Below are 26,337 nucleotides of genomic sequence, written 5' to 3' on the forward strand. Positions count from 1 at the left end.
TTGGCCGCACTGCCCGCCCGTCGGCGTTGTCCAGGCGCGGGTTAGGTTGTGCACCGCTTGTCGCTCGGTCGCGGCGGCTGCGGTTGGCGGCGGCGGCGGCGGCGGCGGCGCGGGCGCGGGCGCGGGGCAGCTGGGCGGGAGTGCGCGGCCGAGCGGGGACCGGCGCTCGTAGGCGGCCGAGGCGGACCGGCCGGCCCCGGGGGCCGAACGCCTAGGGCCAGGCGGGCGCGGCCGGGGCGGCTCCGGGCCAGGGCCAGGGCCGGGCCGGGGGGCTGCGGCGGCGGCGGCGGCGGCGGCGGCGGCGGGGGCGGCCGGCGGGCGGCCGGGGCCGGGACGATGACTCTGGAGTCCATGATGGCGTGTTGCCTGAGCGATGAGGTGAAGGAGTCCAAGCGGATCAACGCCGAGATCGAGAAGCAGCTGCGGCGGGACAAGCGCGACGCCCGGCGCGAGCTCAAGCTGCTGCTGCTCGGTGAGTGGGGCCGGGCCTGCCGGGGTCCCGCTGGCCAGCGGGCGTCCGCGCCGGCCGGGTGGGGCCGCCCCCGCCGTGCTGCCCGCGGCCCGTGCCGTCCGCGGCGGGCCCCCGTCCCTGCCCGTGCTGTCCGCAGCACGGCCCAGCCTCCTCCGGGGCCGGCCTTGCCGGTGCTGTCCACGGCAAGTCCCAGCCCCTGCGCGGTCAGCCTTGCCCGTGCTGTCCAGATCAGGCCCCAGCCTCCTCCGGGGCCGGCCCTGCCCGGTGCCGTCCACGGCAAGTCCCAGCCCCTGTGGGGTCAGCCGTGCCTGTGCTGTCCGCGTCGGGCCTCGGGAATCCTCCCCTACTTCTGCTGTCCACATGAGATGTCCAGGCCCTTGTGGGGTCAGCCCCTGCCTCTACTGCCTGGGGAGGGACCCAGAACCCTCGAGGGTCAGCCCTGTGCCACTTCTCACCGCAGGAGCCCCTTGCCCACGCAGGGCTGGCCGTCTGTCCCTGCTTTACCGAGTCTAGCCGGTCGCTGCCCCAGCGTCTGCTCAGCCGCGGACCTCTGGGCTGTCACCCGCTAGCTGTGCCCCTCACCTCCCGGGATCTGGTCTCGGTTCTTCCCAGCAGGTGGAGCCCTGTTCCTGTGTGCGGGGGGTCTGTCCCCCGTCTAGCACCCCATTCCCGCTGCGGGGAGAACCTCCTTGAACGGTTTTACGTCCCTTCCGGGAGAAGACAGCCTTCCGTTGCCTCGGGGTTTCTGTTTCGGGCCGAGGCCAGGGTGCGGGCACTGCAGGAACTATCCCAGATTCTTAGAAGCGGCCAGCTCACCACCCTTCCGCAAACCCCTTCCTTCTGTCTTGGTGAGAGCGGGCTCTCCCAGGTGGGCCTCCTCCTGCAGAAGATTCCTGTCCCATTGCCCCAAGGCACACCTGTTGTAGGGACGAGTGGGCCCGGCTGTTGGCAAAGTGCTGTCACCCTAGTGAGGGCTGTCGCAGGGCACCACCGCCAAAGGCAGGAAGGTCGTTTACAAAACAGAAACCCTGGCCCTGCCCTGCTCTCCCCAGCCCTGCGCCCTGCACCACGGGGAAGGCTGGAAATGCTCCCTCGCCCTCAGGGGTAGCCTGGACGGGCCCAGAGTGGGAGCGGGCGGCTGGCCCAGGCGGGTGCGCCCAGAGAGTGGCGGGGGGTTTAGAGGAGCCGAGCTTGCAGGTGAATGAGTGGTGGGTGGCCCTTTGGGAGGTGGCAGGTCTCGAGGGGGATGCATTGCGTTTCCTGCTTGTGGTAACCCACGTGGGCCCCCCATTTGATGAAGTACCTTTCCTGTTGTTTTTTTTCCAAACATACGTCCCGATTTACCCGAAGACTGCAAAATAGGCCATCCTTGCAGAAAAGACAGGCAGAGAGTAATCTTCACGTTTGGGGGAGACTTGCAGTGGGGCCGAGGGGGCTTTAGGGGGACAGCATGGCTCTGGCTGGCTTTCCCAGTGTGACACAGACTTTATCACGGGAGGGGGGCTTCGGAAGTTCTCGGCCTCGTAAGGGTACCACCAGTTGGCCTTGGCCGGGGGCTGTGTGAGCCTCCGGGTGCTCCCGCCACCTGTCCTGAGCACGCAGGCTTTGGGCTGAGTGGGGTTCGAGGGGGCAGGTCAGCAGCTCACGCTTCTGCAGCCTTGGTGTGCGTCTTCAGTGTCCCTGGGTTGGGGGACCCAGCGGGGCCACCTGCTGAAAGTGTTGGTGCCTGCCTATGGGCGGGGGTGGTGCCTGTTTACAGCCCCACACCTCTGCCGCCCCGTGACCCCGGAGAGGCACCCAGCTGTCCCCCTGCCAGCCTGCACTGTGGGGGGTCATGCACCCGTCCCCGAGGCCGTGACGTGCTAGGCAGGGGGGGCAGATGGGAAAACGAAGGGGTGGGCTTGCGGGTCCGAGGTGAAGGTCTGTGGCATAGAGCACAGCAGCAAATGCCTGGGGTGCCCTGGAGGCAGGGTCGCCCCGTTAGGAACCCCCCCCCGCCCCGCCCCAGGCCATGCTCCGTGCCAGCACGCGGGGTCCAGTGCGGGCTGTGGAGCTGGGGTGTAGGCTCGTCAGGTGTTGGGGAGGGCTTTCGAAGCGAGTTCTCCATTTGTCCACCAGAAAGCCGCATACACACGTGCGTGTTTGGTAGGCCGTGTGTGTGCGAACGTGTGCGATGTGCGCATTCAGCTCTCTGGGTGCTGCTGGTCAGGCCGTGCTCTGGTTACCGTTTTGTCCTGTCCGGAGCGGGAGTAGAGGGCGCGGCTGAGCGGGGCCAGCTCCCGGGATCTGGGTCCTGAGGACTCAGAATTGTGCGCGGGAGGACCCCGTGGCCTGCGGGCTGAAACCCCGTTAGGAGCTCTAGGGACAGGGGTCCCGGGCAGGCCTGGCTGGCTTCTGCCTCCCGTGACCTCTTCTGGCCAGGTCCTTTGCTGTTGTGTTTCTGTCACTTGGGGGTGCCCCTCGTCTGTTCCTTAGGGCGGGTTTATTTGAAAATCGAGATCTTCACGGGAACCCCGGTCACTGGAGGTGGCAGCGAGCGGCCCGGCTGAGCCTCCGCGGCTCTGGGACTTCTAAATAAAGCAGGGCGGTCAGTTCCACAGGCTTCCTGTCGGCTGCGCCGGCCCCCAAAGGGCAGTGGAAAGGCCCGGAATCTGGCATGGGGTGTGGTGGCCCTGGTGGGAAGGGCGCGCCTCCCCGGGCTTCGAGGCGCCGAGCGGAGCGTGTGGAGCGTGGCCACCGGCTCCTGGCAGGGCGGTCATGCTGCGCGCCCTGCGACCCCGGAGAGCAGGAGGCACCTCGGGGAGCCCCTGGGCTGCGGCGGGCCCGTGACCCACCCCAGGATGTGCCTGACGCCCCTTAAATTCAGATTTCGTTTCTCCTGCCCAGAGGGTGTGCTTTCTTGGGGCGCAGTCCGTGTTAGTGCTGCGGGAGCCCCGCGCTGCCCTCAGAGCTCCGCCTCCCTCAGTTTCCCTGCACGTGCGGGAGGACACCAGCGCCTGGACGCGGCTCTCTGTCCTTCCCGCGGGGCCGCCAGGCGTGCCCCGGGGGCGCTGAGCTCCCATTGCGCAGATGCACTGATGGAAGATCGAGGCCTTTCCAGGCTCTGCTCCTTCCCCGCGTGCGCCGTGCCCAGCCGCGCTGCGGTGGGACATGAGGAAGTGTTCTGCCTCAGATATCTAACCGCAAGAGGTTTCACTTTCATGTTTTTGTGGTGGAGCCCTCCCCGGTGCAGCCCCAGGAGCGCGGCCACGGGCATCGCCGCTCGTGGTGCCCGGCGTTTGGCGCTTACAGAAGTCCGGGGAGGGGGAGGGGAGGTGTGTTTGTCCCCCTCGGTCCCAGATGGTGCCCGGTGCAAAGTTCAGCCGGGGTGGGCGGGTCTGGTCTGGGGCTCCGGGCCACGCCGGGTGGACTGAGTGGGTGGACTGAGCCGGACCCACTGCCCTCGGGAGGAGGGGCCCCATCAGCGGGTACGGCTGTCCCGGCGGGCAGGGCGGCCCGGGAGCCGAGGACAGCCAGCCTCTGGGGTCCGTGGGCTCGGGCTGCTCACAGAACCGCCATCCCAGCCCTCAGGTGTGCAGCCTCTCGCAGGTGTTTGTAGCTCCTGTGCCCACGGTCCCGGTGCCTGTCTTCTGGGGCAGCCACCGTATCTGTGCCCTGTGGGGCATCCGGCCCGCGTCTGGGTCCCATCTCACGGCCACTCAGTCGCCGTGCGGTGTCGTCCTTGCTCCCGCTGCTGCTCCCCACCTTCGGGTCTCCGCCACCCCGGCCCCCGGTGCAGAGCCTGCAGTCTCAGGAATGGTGGCCGGTGACTTCCATTTGCTAACGGAATTCACATCCCCCAGGGAAGTGGGACGGGAGTGACTTGGTGCTGCCACCACAGCCCTTGGGGACCCGAGCCTCCCTGCTCAGGTGGGCCCGATGCCATCTCACCTGTGGCCCTCTGCTCTGATGTGAACAGATGGGGACCCCAGCGGACAGCTCACGGTTACCCTCCTCGGGGGCTCCTGCCGGCGGGTGTGGGGGGCTTGCTTTGAGGGCTCCCTGTGCAGCCGGCTCCGAGCAGTCGGGGGGCGCTGGCTCTGGGGCGGGACCACGGCTCCCGCCCTCGGTTTCCTCCTCCATCTGATGGGAATGACTGTCCCAGGATTAAGTGTGATGGTGCCACTGAGGCCCCTAGGCACACAGCAGGTGCTCGGCAGGCAGAGGGAGCCCTTTGATCCTGTCGCTGCCCGTCCTCCTGGGCACTTTGCACCACGTCCCCTATGAAAGCAGCTGCGACGGCCCTGGGAGGCACCTGTCCCCACCCCTGAGCACCCGGCCGGCAGGTGTGGGGTGGGGTTTCTGTTCTGCGTGACTCCCGGTCTCGGCGTTGTCTTCTGGAAATCGGAAGTAAGGGTGGCGGGGAGGGACAGACGGGGGCCGCCATCTCATGTCTGTTCGACCACACCGTCCACCTGGCTGGCAGTTCCCTCTGCCCCTGAGCAGGGCCACCCTGTCCTGCAGCACGGGGACCCACCGTCTCACTGCCTTTCCTCCTTGCCTTTCCTGAGCCCTGGCAGCTGGGTGGCGCTCTGTGCCCCGGGCACTCGCAGACTCCTCTGAAGGGGCAGCTCCGGCCGGTCCCCTGGGAACTGGCCTCGTGTTGGCCCCGGGGCATCGTGTTGAGAGGGACGGGAGGTGTCAGGTTAGAACCCTCCCAGAGTCCCTTGGGGCAGGCGCGTAAACGGGAGGCTGTCGCCATCTCTGCCCAGCTGGCCCGTCCTCCGAGCCTCTGTGGAGGTGTCGGTGAGCTGTGCGGGCCCCGTCCCTCTTCCCCAGCTGGGCCGGACGGGGGGCTGGGCAGGACTGGGGGCTCACAGGGCCCTGGGTACCTCGGTGCCCCAGGAAGGGCTACAGGAGGACTTGGCACACGGGGGCAAAAGCGGGGGCGCAGCGACGCGTGTGGGGTGAAGGACGCCCACCAGCATCAGCAGGGACAGCTGTCCCACCGTTGGGCTGCGAGGAACAACCGACGTCACGGCCCGGCGTCTGCGCCCCGCGGCCCCAGCCCGGGGGTGTCCTCCCTCCTCTCCCTCGTCATCGAGGTGCACACTGGTGTCTTCTCACTCTCTGGGCCCCACACCCGAGCGACCCGCGCTCCGCCCCAACGCCGAGGCCAGATGGCCCCAGGCTGTGGAGGTCCGACGGTCCCTGGCTGTGTGACCCTCCGGAGTGTATCCCTCTGCGCCTCGCCAGAGGGGATGTGGGGACAGTGGTGTCACTGAAGGAATGAGTGGGCTTGACTTGCCATCCTCAGCTGCTCAAGGACTTTACAGTGTCTCTGTCCTCCCGCGTAAGGTCAGCGTCCCGTCTCTGATATCAGACTTGCTGGCACAGCTTGAGGTCCCAGGGGCATCCGGGAGTCCCAGGTCGCAGGGGTGCTCTCGCGTGGTCTCCCCGCAGTCCCAGGAGCTCCCTGCTTCACTGCCCACAAGCCGGAACCGTGGCGGCCTGCCCCCGGGGTCCAGGGTTCAGCGGTCCCATGCTTCCTGCCTGTTAGGCCTTGGCCCCGACGGCGTTGGGTCCCTTTCCCGCCCGTCTGGGGCTAGGGCTCACACTTCCTTCCTCCCTGCCCCCCACCCCCTGCCCATCCCCCAGAGCTCGGTCCCTAGTGAGGGCGGACAGCGGCATCTCCTCCGACTCTGGCTTCCACTTTCTTCCCTCTTCTTTAGCTTGTCTCAGCTGGGCGTGGGTCAGATGCGGCCCTCCTGCCAGGGATGCGTCAGAGCGCACCCGGGGGGTGTCCACGGGCTCCCGGTCCTGCTGCGTCCCATCTGATCCTGTGGGGCAGGCGCCAGGCTGGGCTGCCCCCCAGGGGCTCCCTGTCCCTGAGTTAACAACCAGTCGAGTCCCCCGCCCGGCACCGGGATGAGGAGGACCCGCGGGGGATGCTTGGCGGAGCCAGCCCGTTGGATGGGGGCCAAGTTCGTTCTGTTCATTCACAAAAAGCTTGTGCAGCATCTTCCGTGAGCTGGCCTGGGGGGCGGGGGCTGGGGGCTGGGGGCAGGCGGCTTTGGGCAGGATCCCCCCCTCCCCCGCCGCATGAATAACTTGGGTGGCATCGTCTGGAGCGAGAAGGGGTGGAGTGTCAGGGGGCCGAGGGCACTTCTAGGAAGACCTGAGGTTGCCTTTCTGTGAAGGAGGCTCCAGTCGCGCTGGGGGCGGCTTATGTCCCCTGGGGGCACAAGTGCCCACGGACGTCTCCTTGAAATGATGAGCAGCAGGCAGGCCAGGGGCCCACGGCCGTGGACTTGGGGTCTGCCCCCAGCCAGGACCTGGCGCCGGCACGGTTCCTTCCAGGGAGGCGGTGTGATTTCATCACCCACCCCAGGGCGCCCCACCGCAGGGACCCCCGCCACCCATCTCACCCTGCGTCCGCGGGGGTTCCCACTAGGCTCTGAGTGCGCTCCGCAGCACGGCTGGGCCGCTGTAACCACCTGCCTGGACGTGGGGGCCGTGGGGGCCGTGGGGGGCCTCCGGGCCGATGCCGCTTCTCGGCGGCTGTAGGAAAGTTCCAGGAAGTCACACGTGGGTGCTGGAGTGAAGACACCGGTCTTTGCCGGAGCGAGCGACTTTGGAGCTCCTGGGTCCAGGGCAGCTGTGCCTGCGTGGTTGGGGGCGAGGAGGGGCGCGGTAGGCGAGTCTGCGTGGGGGAGTGGGGCCCGGTCTTGGGTGTGTCACACGCTTGGGCACGAGGTGGGGCCTTCCCTCCCTGGTGGGCAGCCAGAAGGTTTTGAGCCAGGAGGGCACGTGCAACCAGATGTCTTTCAGGGGGAGTGTGAGCGTGGGCCAGCCAGGTTGCACCGGAGGCTGGAGACTGAGCGGGGCGGCGGGTCGGGCGGGAGAGAGCCCCGTGGGAGGCGAGGGGGGCAGGGCTGAGTGGAACCCGGGGCGTCGACCACGGCGCGGGGCTGGGTGAGCGGCTGGTTCCAGATGGGCTCAGCCGTGAGGTCCAGGCAGGCCTGGCCTCCGAGACGCTTGTGGGCAGGTGCACATCGGGTCAGGTGTGTGGCAGTTCCTGGGGCCAGGGATTCTGTCACAGGCCCCAGTCCCAGCTTCCGGGCGCTACGTGACGACAGATATGGCAGGGGCTCAGTTGGCCCCGGAAACGGGGCATCTGGAAAACGAGCCTGGGTTGCTTTGGCCAGCTCAGTCTTGCACGGAGCCTGGTCCCCTGCGTCCAGCCCCCCCCCCCCCCCCCCCCCCGGACGCTGCGGTGGCCCAGCGCCTCCTGGGCAGTGGGCCTGGCCTGTGCCAGGGCAGAGGGCCCTGCTGGCTCCCGCCTGCTGTGCTGCGGCACCGGGCCTGGGAGGCTTCCTGCTCCGTTGACGTAGGCCCAGAGCGTACGCCACACGCGATACGTGGCATTTTTCTCTGAGGTCCTCACCTGTCCACACCTGCCTTTCTCTCCGTTCCCTCCTCTCTCCGTGGCTGCCGTGGGCAGGGTCACTGATCACCCCGTTTCCCAGGCAGACGGGGACTGTCGGCCATGCCGGTCCCTTTTGCGTCTTTCTTCCCCTCGGCTTTATTGACACATGAGCGACGTCGATGCTGAGCAGGTTTGAGGTATGTAGCTTGATGATTCGATGCGCTCACGTACCACAAAACGATTGCTGCCATCAGGTCAGTTAACGCATTTTCTCACATTAGGGTAGTTGGCACATCGTCTCACGTTGTCTTTGTGTACTTCGCTTCTGCTGGAGTTTGACCACAGCCTCGGTCTTTGCTGTGGCTGCTCTGCCGTGTGGGGGGCGTTTCCAGACTAGACAGCAGGGCTAGGGAGGGACCGTGTGACCTCGGCCACGCAGCCTGTCCGGTGCCCCCGACCTCTCCGGGAGCTGATTGTGTGTTTCAGGCTTCCTTGACATCCTGCTTATATCTCGGTTTTACGGAGAGTGTCCCTGCCACCCCCTGTCCCCCCTCAGCCCGGCTTCGTACCAGATGTGGGGCTGCCCTGGCTCGGCATCGAGGGCCCCTTCACGGGCACACCTGCCTCACCTCCTGTCCCCCCCCCCCCCCCCCCCCCCGGGGCTCACAGCAGTATGTTGTGCTGATTGACACAGCCGTGGGCGTGGGTGTGGGTGTGGGTGGGTGTGGGTGTGCGCACTCGTGTGCCCTTGTGTACGTGTGCGGGTGTGCACACGTGTGTGTGGACGTGTGTGCACGGCCCCCGGAGCCTCCACGGGGGGCTGCTTCCCTCTTTTGCCTTCATTTTTATTTTTGTTCTGTAATTTTAATTACAAAATTTTTTGATTTTTTTTTTTTTTTTTTTTTTTTTTTTTTTTTACAAATTTTGTTGTTCATTTATTTTTTTTCCGAGTTTACTTATTTTGAGAGAGCGCCCAAGCAGCGTAGGGGCAGAGAGAGCGTTAGAGAGAGAATCCTAAGCGGACTCCGTGTTGTCAATGCAGAGCCTGATGTGGGGCTTGAACTCCCGGCCATGAGATCACGACCTGAGCCGAAATCAAGAGTCGGACGCTTAACCAGTTGAGCCACCCAGGCGTCCCCCAATTTTTTAATGTTTTAAATAAGCTTATTTATATATTTTGAGAGCGAGAGAGCACGTGTGCATGTGTGTAAGCGCCCACACAGATGGGGGAGGGGCAGAGAGAGAGAGGGGGAGAGAGAGAATCCCCAGCAGGCCCCCCACCGTCAGCATCGTGGAGCCCAGCTCGGGGCCTGAGCTCACGAACTGTGGGATGATGACCTGAACCGAAATGAAGGCTTGGAAGCTTAACCAACGGGGCCCCCAGGCGCCCCTTGCCTTCATTTTTAAGGAAGGTCGGTCCTCGGCTGCACATGGTGTGGTCTACAGGCCCCTCCCGTGGTCTCCCCCCCCCCCCCCCGCCTCTTGTGGGAGCCGTGGCCTTGGCCTCTCCCGTCCCGAGGTTCCCTCGTGTGCTGCCCTCGGGGCGGTGCCCTCGGCGTGCGACCTGCCGTGTCTGCACGTCGGGCTGACCTGCGGGGCTGCGTCGGGGGCTGTGGCTGTAACGCGGGTACCTGGTTAGCCGTTTCCTGGGAGCGAGCCTCCCGAACAGACCAGAACAGACCAGCTGGGCGGTTTTCCTGCAGCAGCGTTTTTGTCAAAAGTGGGGCTTCTCAGGGCAGTCCTGCCCCCTGGAGGTCACTGGGCCGTGTCTGGGGATCTGTGGTTGTCACACTGGGGGGCTCCTGCCATCGAGCGGGTGGGGTCGGGGATGCTGCCCGACCCCCACAGCGACCCCCACAGTGCCCGGGTCGCCCCCCAGAGAGTGAGTCGGCCTGGGGTCAGCAGCGCCCAGGGGACAGGCGCTGGCCAGGAGGAAGGCACGGGAGAAACTGCGTTCCTAGCACGCACGCCCCGCCCCGCGGTGTGTGGTGAGGGAGAGCAGTGTGGGACCCTCGCCAAGGGGCGGGGGGCCGGTCAGGGCACGCAGGTGGCCTCCTGTCACTTTCACAGCAGAGGCGAATTGTTTGAAGGGGGGTGGATGGAGGAGGGCGGGCGGGTAACCACGTTACCTGATGATGGACCCAAGGGGACCCGAGGTCATTTCACTTACTCCGCGGCGGATCCGAGGCAGTTGAGGAAGGAACCAGAGAGGCAGCCAAGGCCCCGCTTCGTGCTGTCTCGTTAGGGGCTCGGGTCTCCCCGAGTGCGGTCAGTCACTCAGATAGTGGCTCAGGGCCTCCCGGCCGCAGGACAGTGTGGACACGCGGGGCCCGCAGGACCGGTCTCCTGCGGAAGCTCCTGGGCTGCGGAGGGTGCCGGCCGCAGACACCTGCAGAGAGAGCCCCCGACTCGGGCAGCAGCCACGGCTCTGCGTGCAGGGAGGGCCGTCCACCCGCAGGGCGCGGGGCTTTGTGGAGCGCGGATCGCCTCACGGGCCACGGCGCGGCAGGTGCGTGGACCGACCCAGAGCGGTGAAAATAAGCCTGAGCAGCGGGTGGGGCGGGTCTGGGGCCTCGGTCTGCGAGTGGGTCCCGTGGAGGGTCGTCAGACAGCAGTTTCAGGCGTCGTGCTCTCACGAGTTACAGGTTGTCTCTGCTGTGTGATCACGTCACTCTGGGACTCAGTCTCTGGGGGTCCGGGGTCTGGGTGGCCCTGGTTTGGGGTCCCTCATGGGGTTGCAGAGCACGTGTCGGCCACGTCCGGCTGCGGTCCCCCCCCCCCCCCCCCGTGGCCTCTCTGCCCAGCGCCGCTCGAGCGTGCTCGGTGTGGCGCCCCCCCCCTTCCCCTCGGCCAGTGGTGCCGGGCGGTGCGGACCTAGTCTCGGAAGTGACGCGCCGTCATCTGTCCTCTGTCGGCTGCAAGTGAGTCACGGAGTCCGGCCCGCGCTCGCTGCCGGGGCCTCGGTCTCCCCCTCGGACAGGGGGCGTCGTGGAGGTCCGTGGGCATTAACAGCCTCTGCAGTGGCTGGCCCTGAGTGTGGGGTGCCCCCTCCACCTGGGGGTGCGAGGCCAACGCAGGAGGGGAGCCCGGGCTGCGTTGTGCCGCGGCGAGATCAGAGCGTGCCGGTCCGGGGCTCCGTGGGGCCGGGATGAGGGTGCGGTGGCCACGTAGCCCCTTTCCAGCTGGCTCTCCGATCCTTTTGATCCTCGAGGCTGAGGCGGGGGCCAGCGTGCTGCCCTGGAGCAGCCTGGTGAGCCCCGCGGCCGCTCGTGCTTACGGGGGAGAAGGGAGACCCCGGGGCTGATGTTGTGCGTGCCAGCTCAGCGGGCCGGAGAAGGGAGCGGACGCCGGGTTTGGCGTGGCTTCTGGGTGGGCGTGGGACACGGGGCTTGGACTCCTGGTGCCACGGTCGCTCCGGGTGACCGTGGAGCGCTCAGCAGGCGGCGTGACGCTGGGTGGGTTTGTGAGTTCAGGGCTAAGGGGGAAGGAGCTTTTGGGGACCTTTGTGGGGACATATTCGGTCCTTAGAGCATCCAGGCTTCTGCGCGGCTACCCGACTCTTGACCCAAAGGAAGGCCGGCTTCGGTGGGGCCCCTGGTCGGGGGCCGGCGGAGATGTCACCACGTGACGCTTGGTGTCCACGGTGGGCGCGGGAAGGTCTGGGGGGCCGGCCGGCCGTGGGGGCCCTGGAGGAGGAGTAGCTTGTCACCTGAGAGTCCAGGGGCGGCGGCATGTGGCGGAGACACGGCCCCATGCCTCCCTGGGGCACCAGACCCAGCGTACCCGGCAAGCGCTCACGGAGGCCAGTCACCCCTGCCAGGTGGCTGGGCCGGACGCTTGGGGTACCTGCCCGTGTCGTACCTCGGTGCCGGATGCACCGCAGGCGCCAGCCCCCCAGCCCCAGTTTCCCATCGTGTGGCAGGGTCGTATGCTTGGGGACACGAGGGAGGTAAGACGGGGGACGCGCCTCCCAGACCGGCGGCGTGCCGGCCGTGCGTATCCCACGCCCGCCCCGAGCGCCGAGCTCTTGGGCCCTTGGGCCCTTGGGCTCTGACTCCCCCGTGGGCCCTCGTCTGCCGGGTGGGCCCCCGGCCTTGGCTCCGGCCTGTCCTCACGCGCCCTGCTCTGCAGGCACGGGCGAGAGCGGGAAGAGCACGTTCATCAAGCAGATGCGCATCATCCACGGGGCGGGCTACTCGGAGGAGGACAAGCGGGGCTTCACCAAGCTCGTGTATCAGAACATCTTCACCGCCATGCAGGCCATGATCCGCGCCATGGAGACCCTGAAGATCCTGTACAAGTACGAGCAGAACAAGGTGAGGCTCGCGGGCGGGGCCGGCCCCCCGCGCCCCCCGGCCCCCGCGTGCCCCCGGCCCCCCGGCCCCCCCCCCGGTCCCCCAGCCCCTGCCAGGGCCTGCCTGCTCGCAGTGCCTGTGCGGGCCCGTCCTGGCCGGGCCCTAGCGCTCCCGTCCTACGGCAGGGAAGCCGGCCGGGGGACGGGCCCCTCAGCACCCTGTGTGATGCTCTGGGTGATCCCAAGGGAGGGGGCATTTCCCTTCCTTTCTTTTAAAGCTTATTTATTTTAAAAGGGAGAGCGAGCGAGGGAGCGCACCTGTGAGCGGCCGGGGGGGGGGTGGGGGGGGACGGGCAGAGAGGCAGGGAGAGAATCTCAAGCAGGCTCCACGCTGTCAGCACGGAGCCGGACTCGGGGTTCTGTCCCACAAACCGTGAGATCATGACCTGAGCCAAAATCAGGAGTTGGACGCCTAACCGACAGCCACCCAGGCGCCCCTCCTTCTTTCTTCCTTTCTTTCTTTTTTTTTTTTTTAATGTTTATTTATTTTGAGAGAGGGAGAGAGAGAGAGAGAGACAGAGCGTGATGGGGGGGCGGGCAGAGAGAGAGAGGGAGACACAGAATCCGTAGCAGGCTCCAGTCCCCGAGGTTTCAGCGCCGAGCCCGAGGCGGGGCTTGAGCTCATGAACCTGGAGATCATGACCTGAGCCGGTCAGACGCTTAACCGACGGAGCCACCCAGGTGCCGCCCACGCCGTTCCTTTTTTTTTTTCACTAAGAGCCGTGGGGACAGAATTCAGCCACCGTGCAGGCCTCCACTTAAGTGTGCAGTGCACGGGTTTCTGACGCACAGAGCTGTGAAGGCACTACCACATCCATGGGGGAACGTTCCCTCCCCCCAGAAAGAAGCCCTGTCCCCCTCAGCCGTGACCTCCCCTACCCCTTCCTCCCCCGGCCCCCACGAGCCCCCTTCCTGTCCGTGGATAAGCCTGTTGCGGACGTTTCACACCCCGCGTGGCCTCTCGTGGCCGGTTCCCTCCCTGAGCGTCGCGTGTTCGGGGTCCGTCCGCGGGGCGGCGGGGGCGGGCGCCTCGCTCCTGCTCGCAGCCGAGGGACGTGCGCGTGCGCGGTGGACACGTTCATCTGTGGACGTGCCCGTGCGTGGAGGACACCCTGTGTGAATCCACTCACCGCCTGATGGACTCTTGGATCGTTTCCACGTTTTGGCTCTTGTGAATCCTGCTGTTGAGACGCTCACGTGCAGGTTTTCGTTGGCACACCTGTTGTCCGCTCTCGGGGGCCTGTTCTCAGGAGTGGAGGGGGGGGCGGTCCCAGGGCAGCTCGGGGTCTGTCCTTGGGCGGAGCTACCAGCCCACTCTCGCCGCAGCGTCCCCGCCGGCCCCGTACCAGTGGGCTCGCGCTGCTGGCCTCCCTCGGCTTTGCTTTTGTAGATCTGTTTTTGGAGTGTTTCGTTCAGCCCCAGAAGTCTGCCCTGGGCTAACATGAGGTGGTTTAAATTAATCCATTTGCTTCGAGGCTTAAGAAGGTCAATCAACTAGATTGCTGATGTATCTCCGATTGGCACCTTCCTCCCTTTACGCCTGGTTCACAGATGATCAGGGACCCCCCAGCAGGGCCTGATGTTGGGCTTGTTGGGGGGTCCCTGACGTCCTGGCCGTGAGCCGCGCGTACGGGGCCTGCTGGAATCTCTTGTCCTCTGGGTCTGGGTCAGTGTGACCTGCACCGCCGAGGCCCCCTCCAGCGTCCCGACCGTGTGTCCCGCGGGTCCCGTGTTTGGACCGTAGGTGTCCGTCAGCGTCCAGAACAGGGGCCACCGGCTGTGGCCTGTTTCTGTAAACAGTTTTATTGGTTCTCACCACGCTTACTCGTTTACGTAGAGTCCCCAGTGGCTTTCGCTGCATTGGCAGAGACAGTGTGGCCACAAAGCTGACAACACCCCTCTCTGGGCTTTTACAGAAGCAGATCACCGGTCCCCGATCTCCACGTGTGCACAGTCAGTGGGTTTTCGGGGGCGGTGCCTGCTTCTCCAGGCCCCTGACCGAGAGGCAGGTGAGGGCTGGAGGCCACGGCCGGGGGACCGGAGAGCATCATTTGGAGAGGGGGGACAAGTGGGGGCAGCCCTCGAGTCCAGGAGGAGCCTGCTGGCCTTTGGCGCCCTGGCTAGGGCTCCCTCGTTCCCCATTTTGAGTTCTGTCCGGCCTTGTCCTCCCTGGTCCCCCAGCTGGTGGCCGGTTGTGTGGGCCTGACCACCCTGAGGACAGGCACGTGGAGTGGGCTGGAGGAGGAATGGAGAGTCTCCTGAGCCACCTGCCTCGCTGTTGTGTGTGTGCACACGTGTGTATACGTGTGTGTGTGCACGCGTGTCTGGGGCATCCCTCGGGGCCTGGTTCCCCAGGAGCGGCTCCCCTCGCCCTGCGGGTTCGGGGGTGCTGTGCGGGTTCCTGTCGTAGTTGTGAGTGAAGAAGCCACTGGCCGCGGTGATTAGCTCAGCTCCAGCCCCTCCCCCTCCGCTGGCAGGTTCCTCGGCCCAAGCCCCACCCCCAGCCTCCTGTGTGCCAGGCGGGGGGCCGGGGGGGGGGGTGCAGGCCAGACAGCGGCTCCCCGACTCGGTTCCTGCGCTGGCTGGCGGTGGTGTTCGTTCCGTCGTCCCGTTTGCCCTCGGTCCCTTTTATGGGATCTGCTTGTGCGTGTGCGCGGTCTCCTCCGGTCCCGCCTGCTGCCCCGCGGAGCAGGGCCCTGACCCAGCCGGGCACCCCCCGCGGGCACCGCCTCGTTCCCGGGCCCTGCTCACCGGGGCACAGCCGCTGCCGCCCACCCTCGCCCCCGCCTGACGCGCGCTCCCGCCTAACCGGGTGACGGCCCGCCCCGGTCGGGCGCCCCGCGTGGCCGGGCCCCCGGCGAGCCCACGGCTCTCCCCACCCACGCTCGCAGGCCAACGCGCTCCTGATCCGTGAGGTCGATGTGGAGAAGGTGACGACGTTCGAGCACCGGTATGTCCACGCCATCAAGACCCTGTGGGACGACCCTGGCATCCAGGAGTGCTACGACCGGAGGCGCGAGTACCAGCTCTCGGACTCCGCCAAGTAGTGAGTAGGGCACCGCCCCGCGGGTCCCAGCCAGGGCCACGACGGGGCTGTCGGGCGCCTGCTGCTCGTGACACGTGGGCCACGCTGGCGAGACGTGGTCCCTGTAGGCAGCCTGGCTGTGCCCGAGCGTCTGCTGTGGCCACTTTTCCGTGAGCCTCTGCTACTGTGCTAGAACGAGAGGGTTCGTTTTGCAAAGTCCCCTGGGAGAGAGTCCCTCAGAGCCGGCTCGAGTCGTGCGGCTCCCCTGGCCACGGGACCCAGGGCGGGGCCGCTTCACCCCTGCCAGTGAGGGCTGCCGGGGGGACCGTGGTGGCCAGGCCGTCCCCCCACCCCTCACGCGCTGGCCCGAACGGCCTCGTCCCTGCCGTGTTACAGCTACCTGGCCGACGTGGACCGCATCGCCACCTCGGGCTACCTGCCCACCCAGCAGGACGTGCTGCGGGTCCGAGTGCCCACCACCGGCATCATCGAGTACCCTTTCGACCTGGAGAACATCATCTTCAGGTACCTGCGCCCTGGTTCCCTGGGGGTGGTGGCCCTGGGGCTGCCTGGGGCCCTGTGAACTGCAGGAGGGAGGGGCCCAAGCACCTGCTGTGGAGACAGTGCGATTCACTGGGTCCCGGCCTCTGCTCCCAGGGAGCGTCCTGCCCCGATGGGAGAGAAGGCTCCTACAACTGCCACCGAGTTTCCACGTGAGCCGTGTCCCAGTAGTGGTGCGGGTCGTGGCGGAGCTGGCCAGGGGCGGCCTGGAGGGGAGGGTCTTCCGGGGGGCCCTCTGTGACGGGGCCGCAGACGAGGGCGGGTGATCTGGAGTTCCCGCCAGACCTGGATACGCTTCAGGGCAGTGCGGGCTTCCTGAAGGCCCCGGGGACCCACACGGAGCTGGGTGACAGGAGGGTCCTGGACTCTGGCTCTCGGGCCCACTGTGGCTCGCGGCACGTTGGCAGAAGGGGTGTGGCGGTTCTCCCTTGGGGCCAGAGTCGTGTGGCCAGAGGAGACTTGGCGCCTTGAGGTCCTTGAGGACCTGGGCCGGCCTCTCAGTGGGGTCCCAGCTGGTGGAGAGTCGCTAAGTGGCAGAGGGCAGGTGCATGTCCGCTGGGCCACCGTAACCGAGGGGCACAGGTGGGCGGCCGTTTCTGTCCTGGCTCTGGAGGCGGAGCTGGTTGAGGCGAGGGCACGGCTGGTTCCTACCGAGGCCGGAACGGTCTGTTCCGTGCGTCTCCCGGCTCCCGGGGGTCGCTGGCCATCCTTGGCACCCCCTGGCTTGTAGGCGCACCACCCCGTCTCTGCCTCTGTGGCCACGCAGCCTCTCCCCATGTGTCTGCGGCCAGCTGTCCCTCTTCCTGTAAGGACACCGGTGATTGCAGTAGGGCCGCCCTGTCTAGTGTGATCTCCTCCTAACCAGTGACGTCTGCAGTGGCTCTGCTCCCACGGCGGGTCCCGTGCCCGGCTCTGGGTGCGCTGGTTTGGAGGACGTTCAGCCCAGCGCCCCCGGCACGGCGCCCTCTGCTCCTTGTGTGCAGGCTCACCCTGGGGAAGGGGCCGTGGCCCCTGTCCCCGGCCATGGCGCCCCGCTCCGTGGCCTCAAAGCGCCAGCTCTGTTGGCTGTGTTCCGAGGGGCCCTTTGGCCTTCACCCCTCCCTGCCGTCCGCACCCTCTCTTACCTGCCGGGCCTCTGTCGGAAGCCCTCTGGGGTCCCCGGAACCTTCAGAAGCTGTGGGCACCCGCCCTGTGTGTGTCCGACAGCCCGTTTTCCTGGTGACAGCTTTCTGTTTCAATTAGATCCTCGGCGGGGTTGTGACCTCAGAGTTCAGACCTGAGGTCTCCAGAGCACAGGCTGCGGCTTGACGAGGGTGCCCCCGAGCCCCCGTTTCAGGGACTCCTCGCGTGTCCTGTGCCTGCCGTGTCCTCCCCCTCCCCTGCCCGAGCCTGAGCTGGGTGTGTCCCCTCTTCTTGGCACCATTTCCCTGGTGCCCCTCCCTGTCGCCCCCTCTCTGTGGGGTGCCCGAGCTCTGTCGCGGGCCCCCACCCTCTGCCACTGCTGTTCCCCAGCCAGCCCACCCTTCGTTAGCTGCATTCTTCCCCTCCAGCCGCGCCCCTCCCTTCCAGCCGTGCACTCGTGGAGACAGCCTCCGGGCCCTGGCACTGAGCTGGGGTCTGGCCCCTCAGCGGAGTTGGGACGGCACTGAGTAATGGCCTGCCGGCCCCGGTGTGTGAGGAGATGGGCCTGGTCCCAAACAGGGGCCTTGCGCGGAGACCTTGCTGCACACTGGGGAGGCCTCGCTTTCCAGTAAGGCCGTGGCCCCAGATGCCGTCAGCCCTGATGGCACTCCCCGGACTGGCCCTCACACAGGGCCCTCGGCCAGTCCCCACCCTCCTGTCACCACTGTCCCGTCCGTTCAGCGTCACCCTGGCACGTCCACCATCCACCTGTGCTCTCTGGAGTCTCCCGGGGGGGGAGCGCTCTGCCAGGAAGCCCTGCTCCCGCGGGCCAGGCCGGCGACAGCCCTGAGTGTCAGCCCCTCCCTGCAGCCCCCGCTGCAGCCGCGGCCAGAACCCCTGCCTTCGCGGGGACCCCTGCCTTCTCAGGGCCGGGGCTGGGGCCAGGCAACTCCCGGGTAGCCAGCGGCCAACCCCTGCAGGCAGGCCTGAGTGATGGGGTGTCCCTGGTGTTTCCTCCCCCTGCTGCTGCTTCTGCTTGTGAGCGTGTTGTTAGTACTGTTACTTTCCGCGTGTTGGTCCTGCTGGGCAGGAGACCTGCCGGCGGAGACAGTTCGCTCTCTGAGCCGCCCCCTTGTGATGCCGAGGCTCATGGCGCGAGGGTTTATCTCCGTCCTCTTGTGGAGATCGAGACCGTTCCCCGTGTGTCACAGACATCTGTGCACGCTGTGCAGACGAGGGGATGGGTCTCCAGGGGTTGCCCCCCCCCTCCCCAAGCGCCTGGGCCCCCGGGCTCCCCAGTCCTGGGACTCCTTCAGGGGCAGGTGCCCGGACGCAGTGCCCCCGGCCAGGGCAGCGTGTCCCGCAGGGGCTCTGGACAGGTGCGGGGGGGGGGGGGGCCGAGGCCTCGCAGATGCCTGTCTGCGGGGTGGGTGCTGAGCCCCGCCGGGCTCCTGTCCCCCGCAGGATGGTGGACGTGGGGGGGCAGCGGTCGGAGCGGAGGAAGTGGATCCACTGCTTTGAGAACGTGACGTCCATCATGTTCCTCGTGGCCCTGAGTGAGTACGACCAAGTGCTGGTGGAGTCGGACAACGAGGTGAGGCACCTTCCTCCGCTTCCTCCCCCTCCCTGCGGCCGGGGCCCCGCCCACGCTCACCCCCTCCTTCCCGCAGAACCGCATGGAGGAGAGCAAAGCCCTGTTCCGGACCATCATCACCTACCCCTGGTTCCAGAACTCCTCGGTCATCCTGTTCCTCAACAAGAAGGACCTGCTGGAGGACAAGATCCTGCACTCCCACCTGGTGGACTACTTTCCAGAATTCGACGGTGAGCCGGCCTCCTCCGCCCCTCTGCCCCCGGGCGCTCCTCCCGCGTGCTCTCGGGGCCTCAGTGCCTGCGATGCGGGGACGCGGGTGAGGACGGTGTTTCGCGCGGGCCCTGGCAGAGGCTGGTGGCTCAGTTAGTGCGAGCCCGGGAGCTTCCCGGAGCTCTGGTGGCTTCACGGGCCCCCTGCCTCGGTGCTCCTTCCCGAGCCTCTGTGTCCCCAGCGGGGGCGTCCTCTTGGGGAGGGCGTGCGCTGCGCCTGGTGCACAGCGGCAGAGGGGCGGGTGGCAGAGGGACCCACCCGGACGCTGCTCTCCCAGGCGGCCACCCAGCCGGCAGTACGCCCCGCCTCCCACCCCTGCAGTGGGAGGGAGCGAGGCACTGGCAGCGAAGGGGTGGCCCAGAGAGTGCCCAGGGTCCAGCAGAAGGCAAAACTGAGCAGAGACGGCCCCCACCTTGCCCTTCCGCATCCCCGCAGCTGCCTCCCAGGACACAGGACAGGGAGAGCACCCAGGCCCGGGCGGTCGGGGTCTGGTCACTCCCTCCCCATTGGCCTTGTCCGGCTGGTGGACTATTGTCGCGTGGCTGTGGGCCGACAGCTGGGCCGGGGCTGTGCAAGTGTGCACGCGTGTGCAGGGGCGCGTGGGGCCGTGTGTGCATGCGTGTGGCCACGTGCCCGTCCGTGTTGGGACGGGGGTGTGTCGGGGATGCGGTGGGGAGGAAGGTGGGTGCGGTTTGGAGGTGGTGGGGTGTCCGACGTAACAGCCGACCGAGAGGCGTGGGGGGGGGGGGCGGTGACCTGCGAGGAGGCCGGTAGGCGCTGGTGGAGCTGCCGACTCGGGAGACCGCAGCTCGGGGCCTGTGGCCTCCACGCGGGGCCCTCGTGGGAGCAGGGAGGAGGCGGTGCCTCTGCGCGTGCGCGTGCGCGGCGGGGGCGGGGCCTCACCCGCCTCCACCTCCCCCAGGGCCACAGCGGGACGCCCAGGCCGCCCGGGAGTTCATCCTGAAGATGTTCGTGGACCTGAACCCCGACAGCGACAAGATCATCTACTCCCATTTCACGTGCGCCACCGACACGGAGAACATCCGCTTCGTGTTCGCGGCCGTCAAGGACACCATCCTGCAGCTCAACCTGAAGGAATACAACCTCGTGTGACCTCGCCGCGGCCGCCCGAGGGAAGAGGGGGAGCCCCAGGCGGGCCCCTCCTTGGGGCGCCGCGCCCGGCCGGCTGTCCCGGCTCCGCCCGCAGACCGGTTGATTTCGTTTTCATATTTTTAACAAATGGTTTTTATTTCACAGTTATCAGGGGACGTACGTCTGTCTTTCTTACACCTCGTGCACCTTCTCACCTGTGTCCGCGGCAAGGCCGCCTTTTCTTGGCCTTGACTCGGGGCTCGCTTTTTTCTAAAAAAAGAAAACCAGAAAACAAGAAAAAAAAAGGAAACAGAAGAGCGGATGGAGAGCAGTGGAGACGAGCGGCCCCGGGCCGGCGGCCTCCCGGCGGTGACGCGGGGACAGAGCCAGCCGCCGGCCTCGGACTCCCCGGCTTGCCCTCCCCCCGTTTCTTGGTCGTTTCCCTCACAGGCGCGGCGGCGGCGGCGGAGGCCTGGGGACTGTGACTTCTCTCTCTTTCTCTTCCTAAGTTATTGACACCCTGGACTCCAAGAAGTGGGGGTGGGTGGCGCCCCCCGCTGCCCGCCCTGGGAAGTGCCTAACCTTTTTTTTTTTTTTCTTTTTTTTGGTGAGGAAGGAAAACGCAGTGTGCCCACTCTTTGGTCAGGGAGACGGCCTGGCTCGCAGCCCTCCCCGCCCCCGCAGACCTCTGGGGGCCCTCCCAGGGCCCTGCAGGCTGCCATCCGCACACCCCCGAGGGTCACGTACCCTCCGGCCCTGGCCGAGGGCGCCCCGCTGCATCCAGGAGGCCGGAAGGAGGCCCCCTTGGACTGGGAGTCACTTTTGGTGTGTTCTGTTTGGAAAGCAGTTTGGAAACAGTGCGAGTGGGGTGGGGACTTTTTCAGAATCTTCTCAGGTCTGTCCCCTGGAGGCAGGAGCGGAGGAGTCGCCCCTGGCAGGGTTCTCGGAGGCTTCCGGCAGCAAGCACTTGCCCCCACGTCTTGCAGGTCCGCCCCGAGCCCCACCCCGGGAAGCGAGCACGCAGCACACGCACTTTGCCCAGAGCCATCGAGGGCCCGCGGTGGCCAGGCGGCGTGGAGGCCGGTAGCTGGCGCCTCGGCCCCCTGGTGGTTTCCAGGCCTGGCCGCGGCCACGGCCACGCACTGAGCCAGAGCCGGGGCCGTCTTGCCTGAGCCCCGTTCTTCCGAGGGGCTCAGAGGGTGGGAACAAGCAGGGGGCTGTTTTGGGGGGGGGGGGGGGATGAGGTGGCTGTTTCATCTGATGTAGACTGAGCAAGCACTACAGTGTTTTTCTGTGGGTTGGTTGTTTTGATTTGCACAAAGTAACAGGGATGAACCGCCGGTGATGCCTTGGACCCGCCCAGGACATCTGGCCGCGGCGCGTTAGCGGTCTGTGTGGCTGCTGCTTATCGGGGCCGTCTTCAAACACGGTAGAAACAGCTCAACCACCAGCCCAGACGCCGGTCCTGTGTGCCTGGCCCGCTTCCTCTGTGCTCCGGAGGAGAAAGGACGAGTCTTGTGGCTCCGGCACAGAGTCCCTTGAGGGCGGGGTGGCTGCGTTCCTGGTGATCGGCCCTCTCTGGGGGCAGAATTGGCAGGGGGGGCAGGGCCCCCGCTTTCTGTGCCAGTCGTCCCTCGGTGCCTCTACCGAAAGGGCCCTTGTGCCGTGTGTGTATGCGAGGTGTGTGCTGTGGGCCGGCAGCGGGGAACGCAGGGTCCTGGCTGGGTGGGCACCTCCATGTCTTAGCACCTCTCTGGGGCCCGATCGCCAGGGAACTGGATTGGGCTCTCAGGGTGACGTGCGCCGCGGGCCTGAGGCACCCAAAGTATTCACTTTTCCCAGAGGGAGCAGTGTGCCAAGCACCCCAAAGCCAGAGCCTGGTGCTCCCGGAACCCTGGGAGGGGGGCGGGTGCTGTGCGCCGCGGGGGGTGCGAGACCAGTTCTGTGCCAATGTCGGCGGGGGGGACCACGTGGTCTGGGCCCCTCCCTCGCCCATCTTGTGAGGTTGGTTTGTGTTGTTTTACACCCTGGTGGACTTTCTCGAGAGTGCGGGCCTCCCGCCCCTCCCGCCGCGCCCCAGCAGAGGGGAAGCCGCACCTGCTCCCAGTGCCAACGCCCCCCCCCTCCCCCCCCCCCCCCCCCCCGCGGCCGTGCGGGGATCGTGCGGGGATCCTCCGGCAGGCCGCCGGCAGACGTTCTCCGGTTATACTTGTATATTACACAGGCCTGATTTCAGACGATTTAAACCTTAACCTATTTTAAAGAAGAATATTATATAAAAATACTGTTTTTAAACCTTTTGTCATTTGAAATGCATGTATTGTGAGCGCTGGGGGATGGGCACGTTAGCTCAACACCAACGTCCTGGGGCCAAGGCTGCCGAGGTCGGGCGGGCTGGACGGCAGGCTTTGCTCATCGTGTCGGGGCCCTGACCCCTTAATCCAGAGATACCTGATGGAAATTGACTTTTCATATCTTTCTCCTGAAATGAATTCTGTTTTAAATTGGAATAAATTCTGTTCCTAAATGCCGTGGCCCCCTCTGGCTTATTTCCTGTCGCTGGCCGTGGTGGGTGCTGGGCAGTGCGTTGGTGCCGAGGGTCTGCAGGGGGCCGCCTGGTGTCTGTGCATCTGGCTGGGACCCCAGCACCTTTGGCCAGGTGTCTGAGCTCCTGGGACCCGTGGCCACAGCTGCCCCGGGATATGCCTGTGCCTCCGGCCCGGGGCAGCGACTGTGGCATCGGGGCCCCTGCTCTGAGGGCCTCTTTCTGGACCCTGGCTTCAAGTCCATTTGTGCTGCGGGACTAGAGCATCGTGGAAGAGTAGTGCCTCCTCACTGGGGGCAGGGGACCGAGGAGCCCGGTTCTGGGCCGGGCTTGCTACTCGCCGTGGGGGCCGTGTTCTCCTCCCCCACCTGTGTCAGGCCAGTCTCCGCAACCACTCCTCGGATTTTTTCCTTTTTAAAAAGTGGTAAGTGCACATAAATGTACCATTTGTGGGCGCCTGGCTGGCTCAGTCAGTTAAGCATCTGACTCTTGATCTCAGCTCAGGTCCGGGTCTGCGGCTCATGAGTTCAAGCCCGGCACTGGGCTCTGCACTGGGCATAGAGCCTACTTAAAAGAAACGTACTATTTAAAAAAAAAAAATTTTTTTTTTTTTGATGTTTATTCATTTTTTGAGAGAGCATGAGTGGGGAGGGGCAGAGAGTGCGACACAGAATCCGAAGCAGGCTCCAGGCTCTGAGCTGTCCGCACAGAGCCGGACTTGGGGCTCGAGCTCACGGACCACAAGATCATGATCTGAGCCGAAGTTGGACGCTTAACCGCTGAGCTGTCCAGTGGCATCAAACACACACTGTCGTGCACCCACCCTCCATCCGTCTCCAGAACTTTCCATCTCCCCAGACTGAGACCCTGTCCCCATGAAGCACGGACTCCCCACCCCTGGCTCCCACCATCCACTCTCTGCCTCTGTGGACGGGACTCCTCTAGGGACCCCCTGTGCGTGGGGTCGCGCAGGACGTGTCCTTCTGTGTCTGGCTCCTGTCACTGTGCAGTGTCCCCCGGGTCCATCCACGTGGTGGCAGGCGGCAGGACGTCCTTCCTCGCTGAGGCTGGACGATCATTTTATGGATGAGCCACTTTCTTCGGTGGACACTCGGGGTATTTCCACGTCTCAGTGACTGGGAATCATGCCGAAGGGGACCTGTGTGTGCAAACATCAGGCTGAGAGCCTGCTTTCCGTTCGAGTGACTACAGACCGCACCAGCAATCGCCAGATCACGGTAGTTCTAACTTTTGAAGAACCACCAACCCGTTTCCACAGCGGCCGCCCCGTTTCACACTCCCACCGGCCGTGTCCAAGGCGTTCAGTCTCTGCACGGCCTCCTCCAGCTTTCCGCACTTGCTCATCAGTGGGATAGGCCTTGAAGGCTGTGGCACCAGACACAGCAGGGAAGCCGGATGGGGAACAATGATGACGTGAGAGGAGGGCACCCCAGGCACGGGGGCCCAGCCCGTGCAAACGTCCTGGGGCAGCACTGGGCTCACATGTCGGAGGAACAGTGAGAAGGCCCGCGTGGCTGCAGCAGAGTGGGTGAGGGGGAGAGAGGGAGGAGGGGAGGGCAGGAAGGGGCAGGGGCAGGTCTGCAGGGCCTTGAGAGCCTCAGGAGGACTAGGGCTTTCCTCCCAGAGAGGTGGGCGTCCCGGAGGGCTGCGGGCTGAGGAGGGCCAGACCTGACTCGGGTGCTCACGGGCGCCCTCCGATGGCCGCCATGGGGAGGACGGCCTTGGAGGGATGAAGGCCCGAGCCGGGGATCCACGGCGGAGGGGACTGCTCTGGTCCCCGCGGGCGTGATGGGGGCTGCACCAGGTGGGGGCAGAGGAGGGGGCAGGATCCAGGAAGTGAGGCGGGGAGGAGAAGGCCCCGCGACGCAGCCGGCGCACCTGGACGTCATGCCCGCCGCGTCCAGCAGGTGCCGCTCTCGAGCTCTCCGGCCTTCCCGCACACCGGCAGGCTCGGACGCGCGTTTTTCCGCGCGAGGGCCTCTCCTCCTCCTCTCATGGGGAAACCAAGGCACGGAGTGGCCAGTTCCTTGCCCTGACGGTAGGCCAGCGCTCGCCAGCCATGGGCGCCAGCCGCGGCCGGTCCAGCGAGGCGCGGACACGAACTAAATGAAAACACACGATCTTTGTTTAAAAAAAAAAAAAAAAAAAAATAGGGGAATTTCAAGACGGAAAACCTGCAGAACCGGGTTGCTACCTACGCCCACGAAGCCTGCCCCACTGACCTGTCGACGGCAACCTGGGGCTGTGAATGATGCCGCTGTGAACACGGGTACGCAAGTGCCTGGATAGTGCTTGCCATTCTCCTGGGTATAAAACTAGCAGTGAAATCGAGGCAGGAAGACTTTCTCGTCTTCTCCAAAGAAATGATCAGTTACAAACTCGGTTATCCCAGCATTGACTTCGGGCCTTTGCCGGGGGGTGGGCAGGACCTGAGGCGTGGCCAAGGGCCGGCGGGGACAGCCGTGGCCCTCAGCGGCCAGTACTCCCGGCAGCCGAGGACTGGGAGGTACTTGGGAACGATGTACAGATCGTATTCTTGTTAGGCACAAAGGACGCTTGTAAAACCAGAGACGCGGCAAGGCGCGTGCCGTTCAGGAAACAGGAGACGGGAAGGAACGGACGCAGCTCCGTGGCGCATGCGCCGTGGCCAAAGCCAGTCCCTGGGAAACCCCTTCTAAGCCACCGTTCCCCAGTTAGGTTTCTCTCCGCGCAAGGTCGCCCCTACGGTCACCAGCGGCCTGGGCCACATGTCCACCGCTGCCCCGCTCGCTGCAGCCCCAGGCTGAAATTTAACCGGGCGCCCGTCAGCGGTCCAGGGTGGCTAGCGCGGCCTGGGGACCGTGGTTAGTGACACTGTACCGCACAGGTGAAGGTGGGTGAGAGGGGATCTTAGAAGCCTTCATCCCGGGAAAACAAAATGTCCCCTAACGAGACCCCTCGTGTGATGGTTTCACGATGGGCACAAATATCGGATCGTCACGTTGTACATCTGAAACGAACGCAAAATTATATGCCTGCTTAAACTAGATAAGCGTTGGGGCGCCTGGGTGGCTCAGTCCGTTGAACGGCTGACTCTTGATCTCTGCTCAGGTCATGATCCGGGCGTCGTCTCTCCCTTTCTGCCCATCCCCCCGCTCATGATCTCTCTCTCTCTCTCTCTCTCTCTCAAAAAAAAAAAAAAAAAAAAAATATATATATATATATATATATATATATATATAATAAAATAAATAAATGAAAAGACTGCCATCTCTCGACTGAATTGTCATTGTATTTACCAAAAATCACATCACCATATTGATCCGAGTCTATGCGGTCGATGGTGGTGTTTAGATCTTCTGTATTCTTGCTAATACTCTGCCCGCTTATTCTATTGATTACGGAGAGAGGGGTGTCAACGTTTGGGAGCAGATTTGTGGATCTGCGGATTTCTCCTTTCAGGCCTTTCATATTTTGCTTTTCTGTGCCTCGTGCATACGCGCTCCGGTGGCCATGTCCTCTGTGAATTGATTCTCTTATGTAATGTCCCTCTTTGCTTCCTTGCTTTTTTTTTTTATTATTTAAATTTAAGCTGGGTTTTTAAAATTTACTTATTTACATAACAGTTTCTAAAAATGTATTTTTTTTTAAAGAAACTAACACTTTAATTTTTTCATGTTTATTTTTGAGAGAGCGAGTGAGCAGGAGAGGGGCAGAGAGAGGGGGACCCCGGGCTCTGTGCTGACAGCAGAGACATCGATGTGGGGCTCAAACCCCCCAACCATGAGATCGTGACCTGAGCCGAAGTCGATGCTTAACCCACTGAGCCACCCAGCCGCCCCTAAAGTTACATCTTTATTTATTTATTTTTTTAATTTTTTTTCAACGTTTATT

General features: G+C 65.0%; 1 protein-coding gene across 1 annotated transcript; it reads left to right on the plus strand.

Moving 5' to 3' along the window:
- The first annotated feature begins 297 nt into the window (after nt 1-297).
- GNA11 (G protein subunit alpha 11) lies at nt 298-22,425 on the plus strand. Its single transcript, XM_043586108.1, has 7 exons — nt 298-472; nt 12,012-12,196; nt 15,126-15,280; nt 15,656-15,784; nt 18,407-18,536; nt 18,613-18,766; nt 19,729-22,425. Exons 1-7 carry the CDS (start codon nt 337-339, stop codon nt 19,917-19,919), a joined length of 1,080 nt encoding a protein of 359 aa, XP_043442043.1. The 5' UTR covers nt 298-336; the 3' UTR covers nt 19,920-22,425.
- Nucleotides 22,426-26,337: the final 3,912 nt, after the last annotated feature.

The sequence above is a fragment of the Prionailurus bengalensis genome, chromosome A2 (assembly GCF_016509475.1).
Source record: "Prionailurus bengalensis isolate Pbe53 chromosome A2, Fcat_Pben_1.1_paternal_pri, whole genome shotgun sequence".
Taxonomy (NCBI): Eukaryota; Metazoa; Chordata; class Mammalia; order Carnivora; family Felidae; genus Prionailurus; species Prionailurus bengalensis.

Excerpts from the sequence above, each read along its gene's own strand:
- GNA11 (XM_043586108.1), top strand. The coding sequence starts at position 337 with ATGACTCTGGAGTCCATGATGGCGTGTTGCCTGAGCGATGAGGTGAAG. Across the intron at positions 473-12,011 it reads GCTCAAGCTGCTGCTGCTCG|GCACGGGCGAGAGCGGGAAG; the intron begins GTGAGTGGGGCC and ends CCTGCTCTGCAG. Across the intron at positions 18,767-19,728 it reads CTACTTTCCAGAATTCGACG|GGCCACAGCGGGACGCCCAG; the intron begins GTGAGCCGGCCT and ends CACCTCCCCCAG.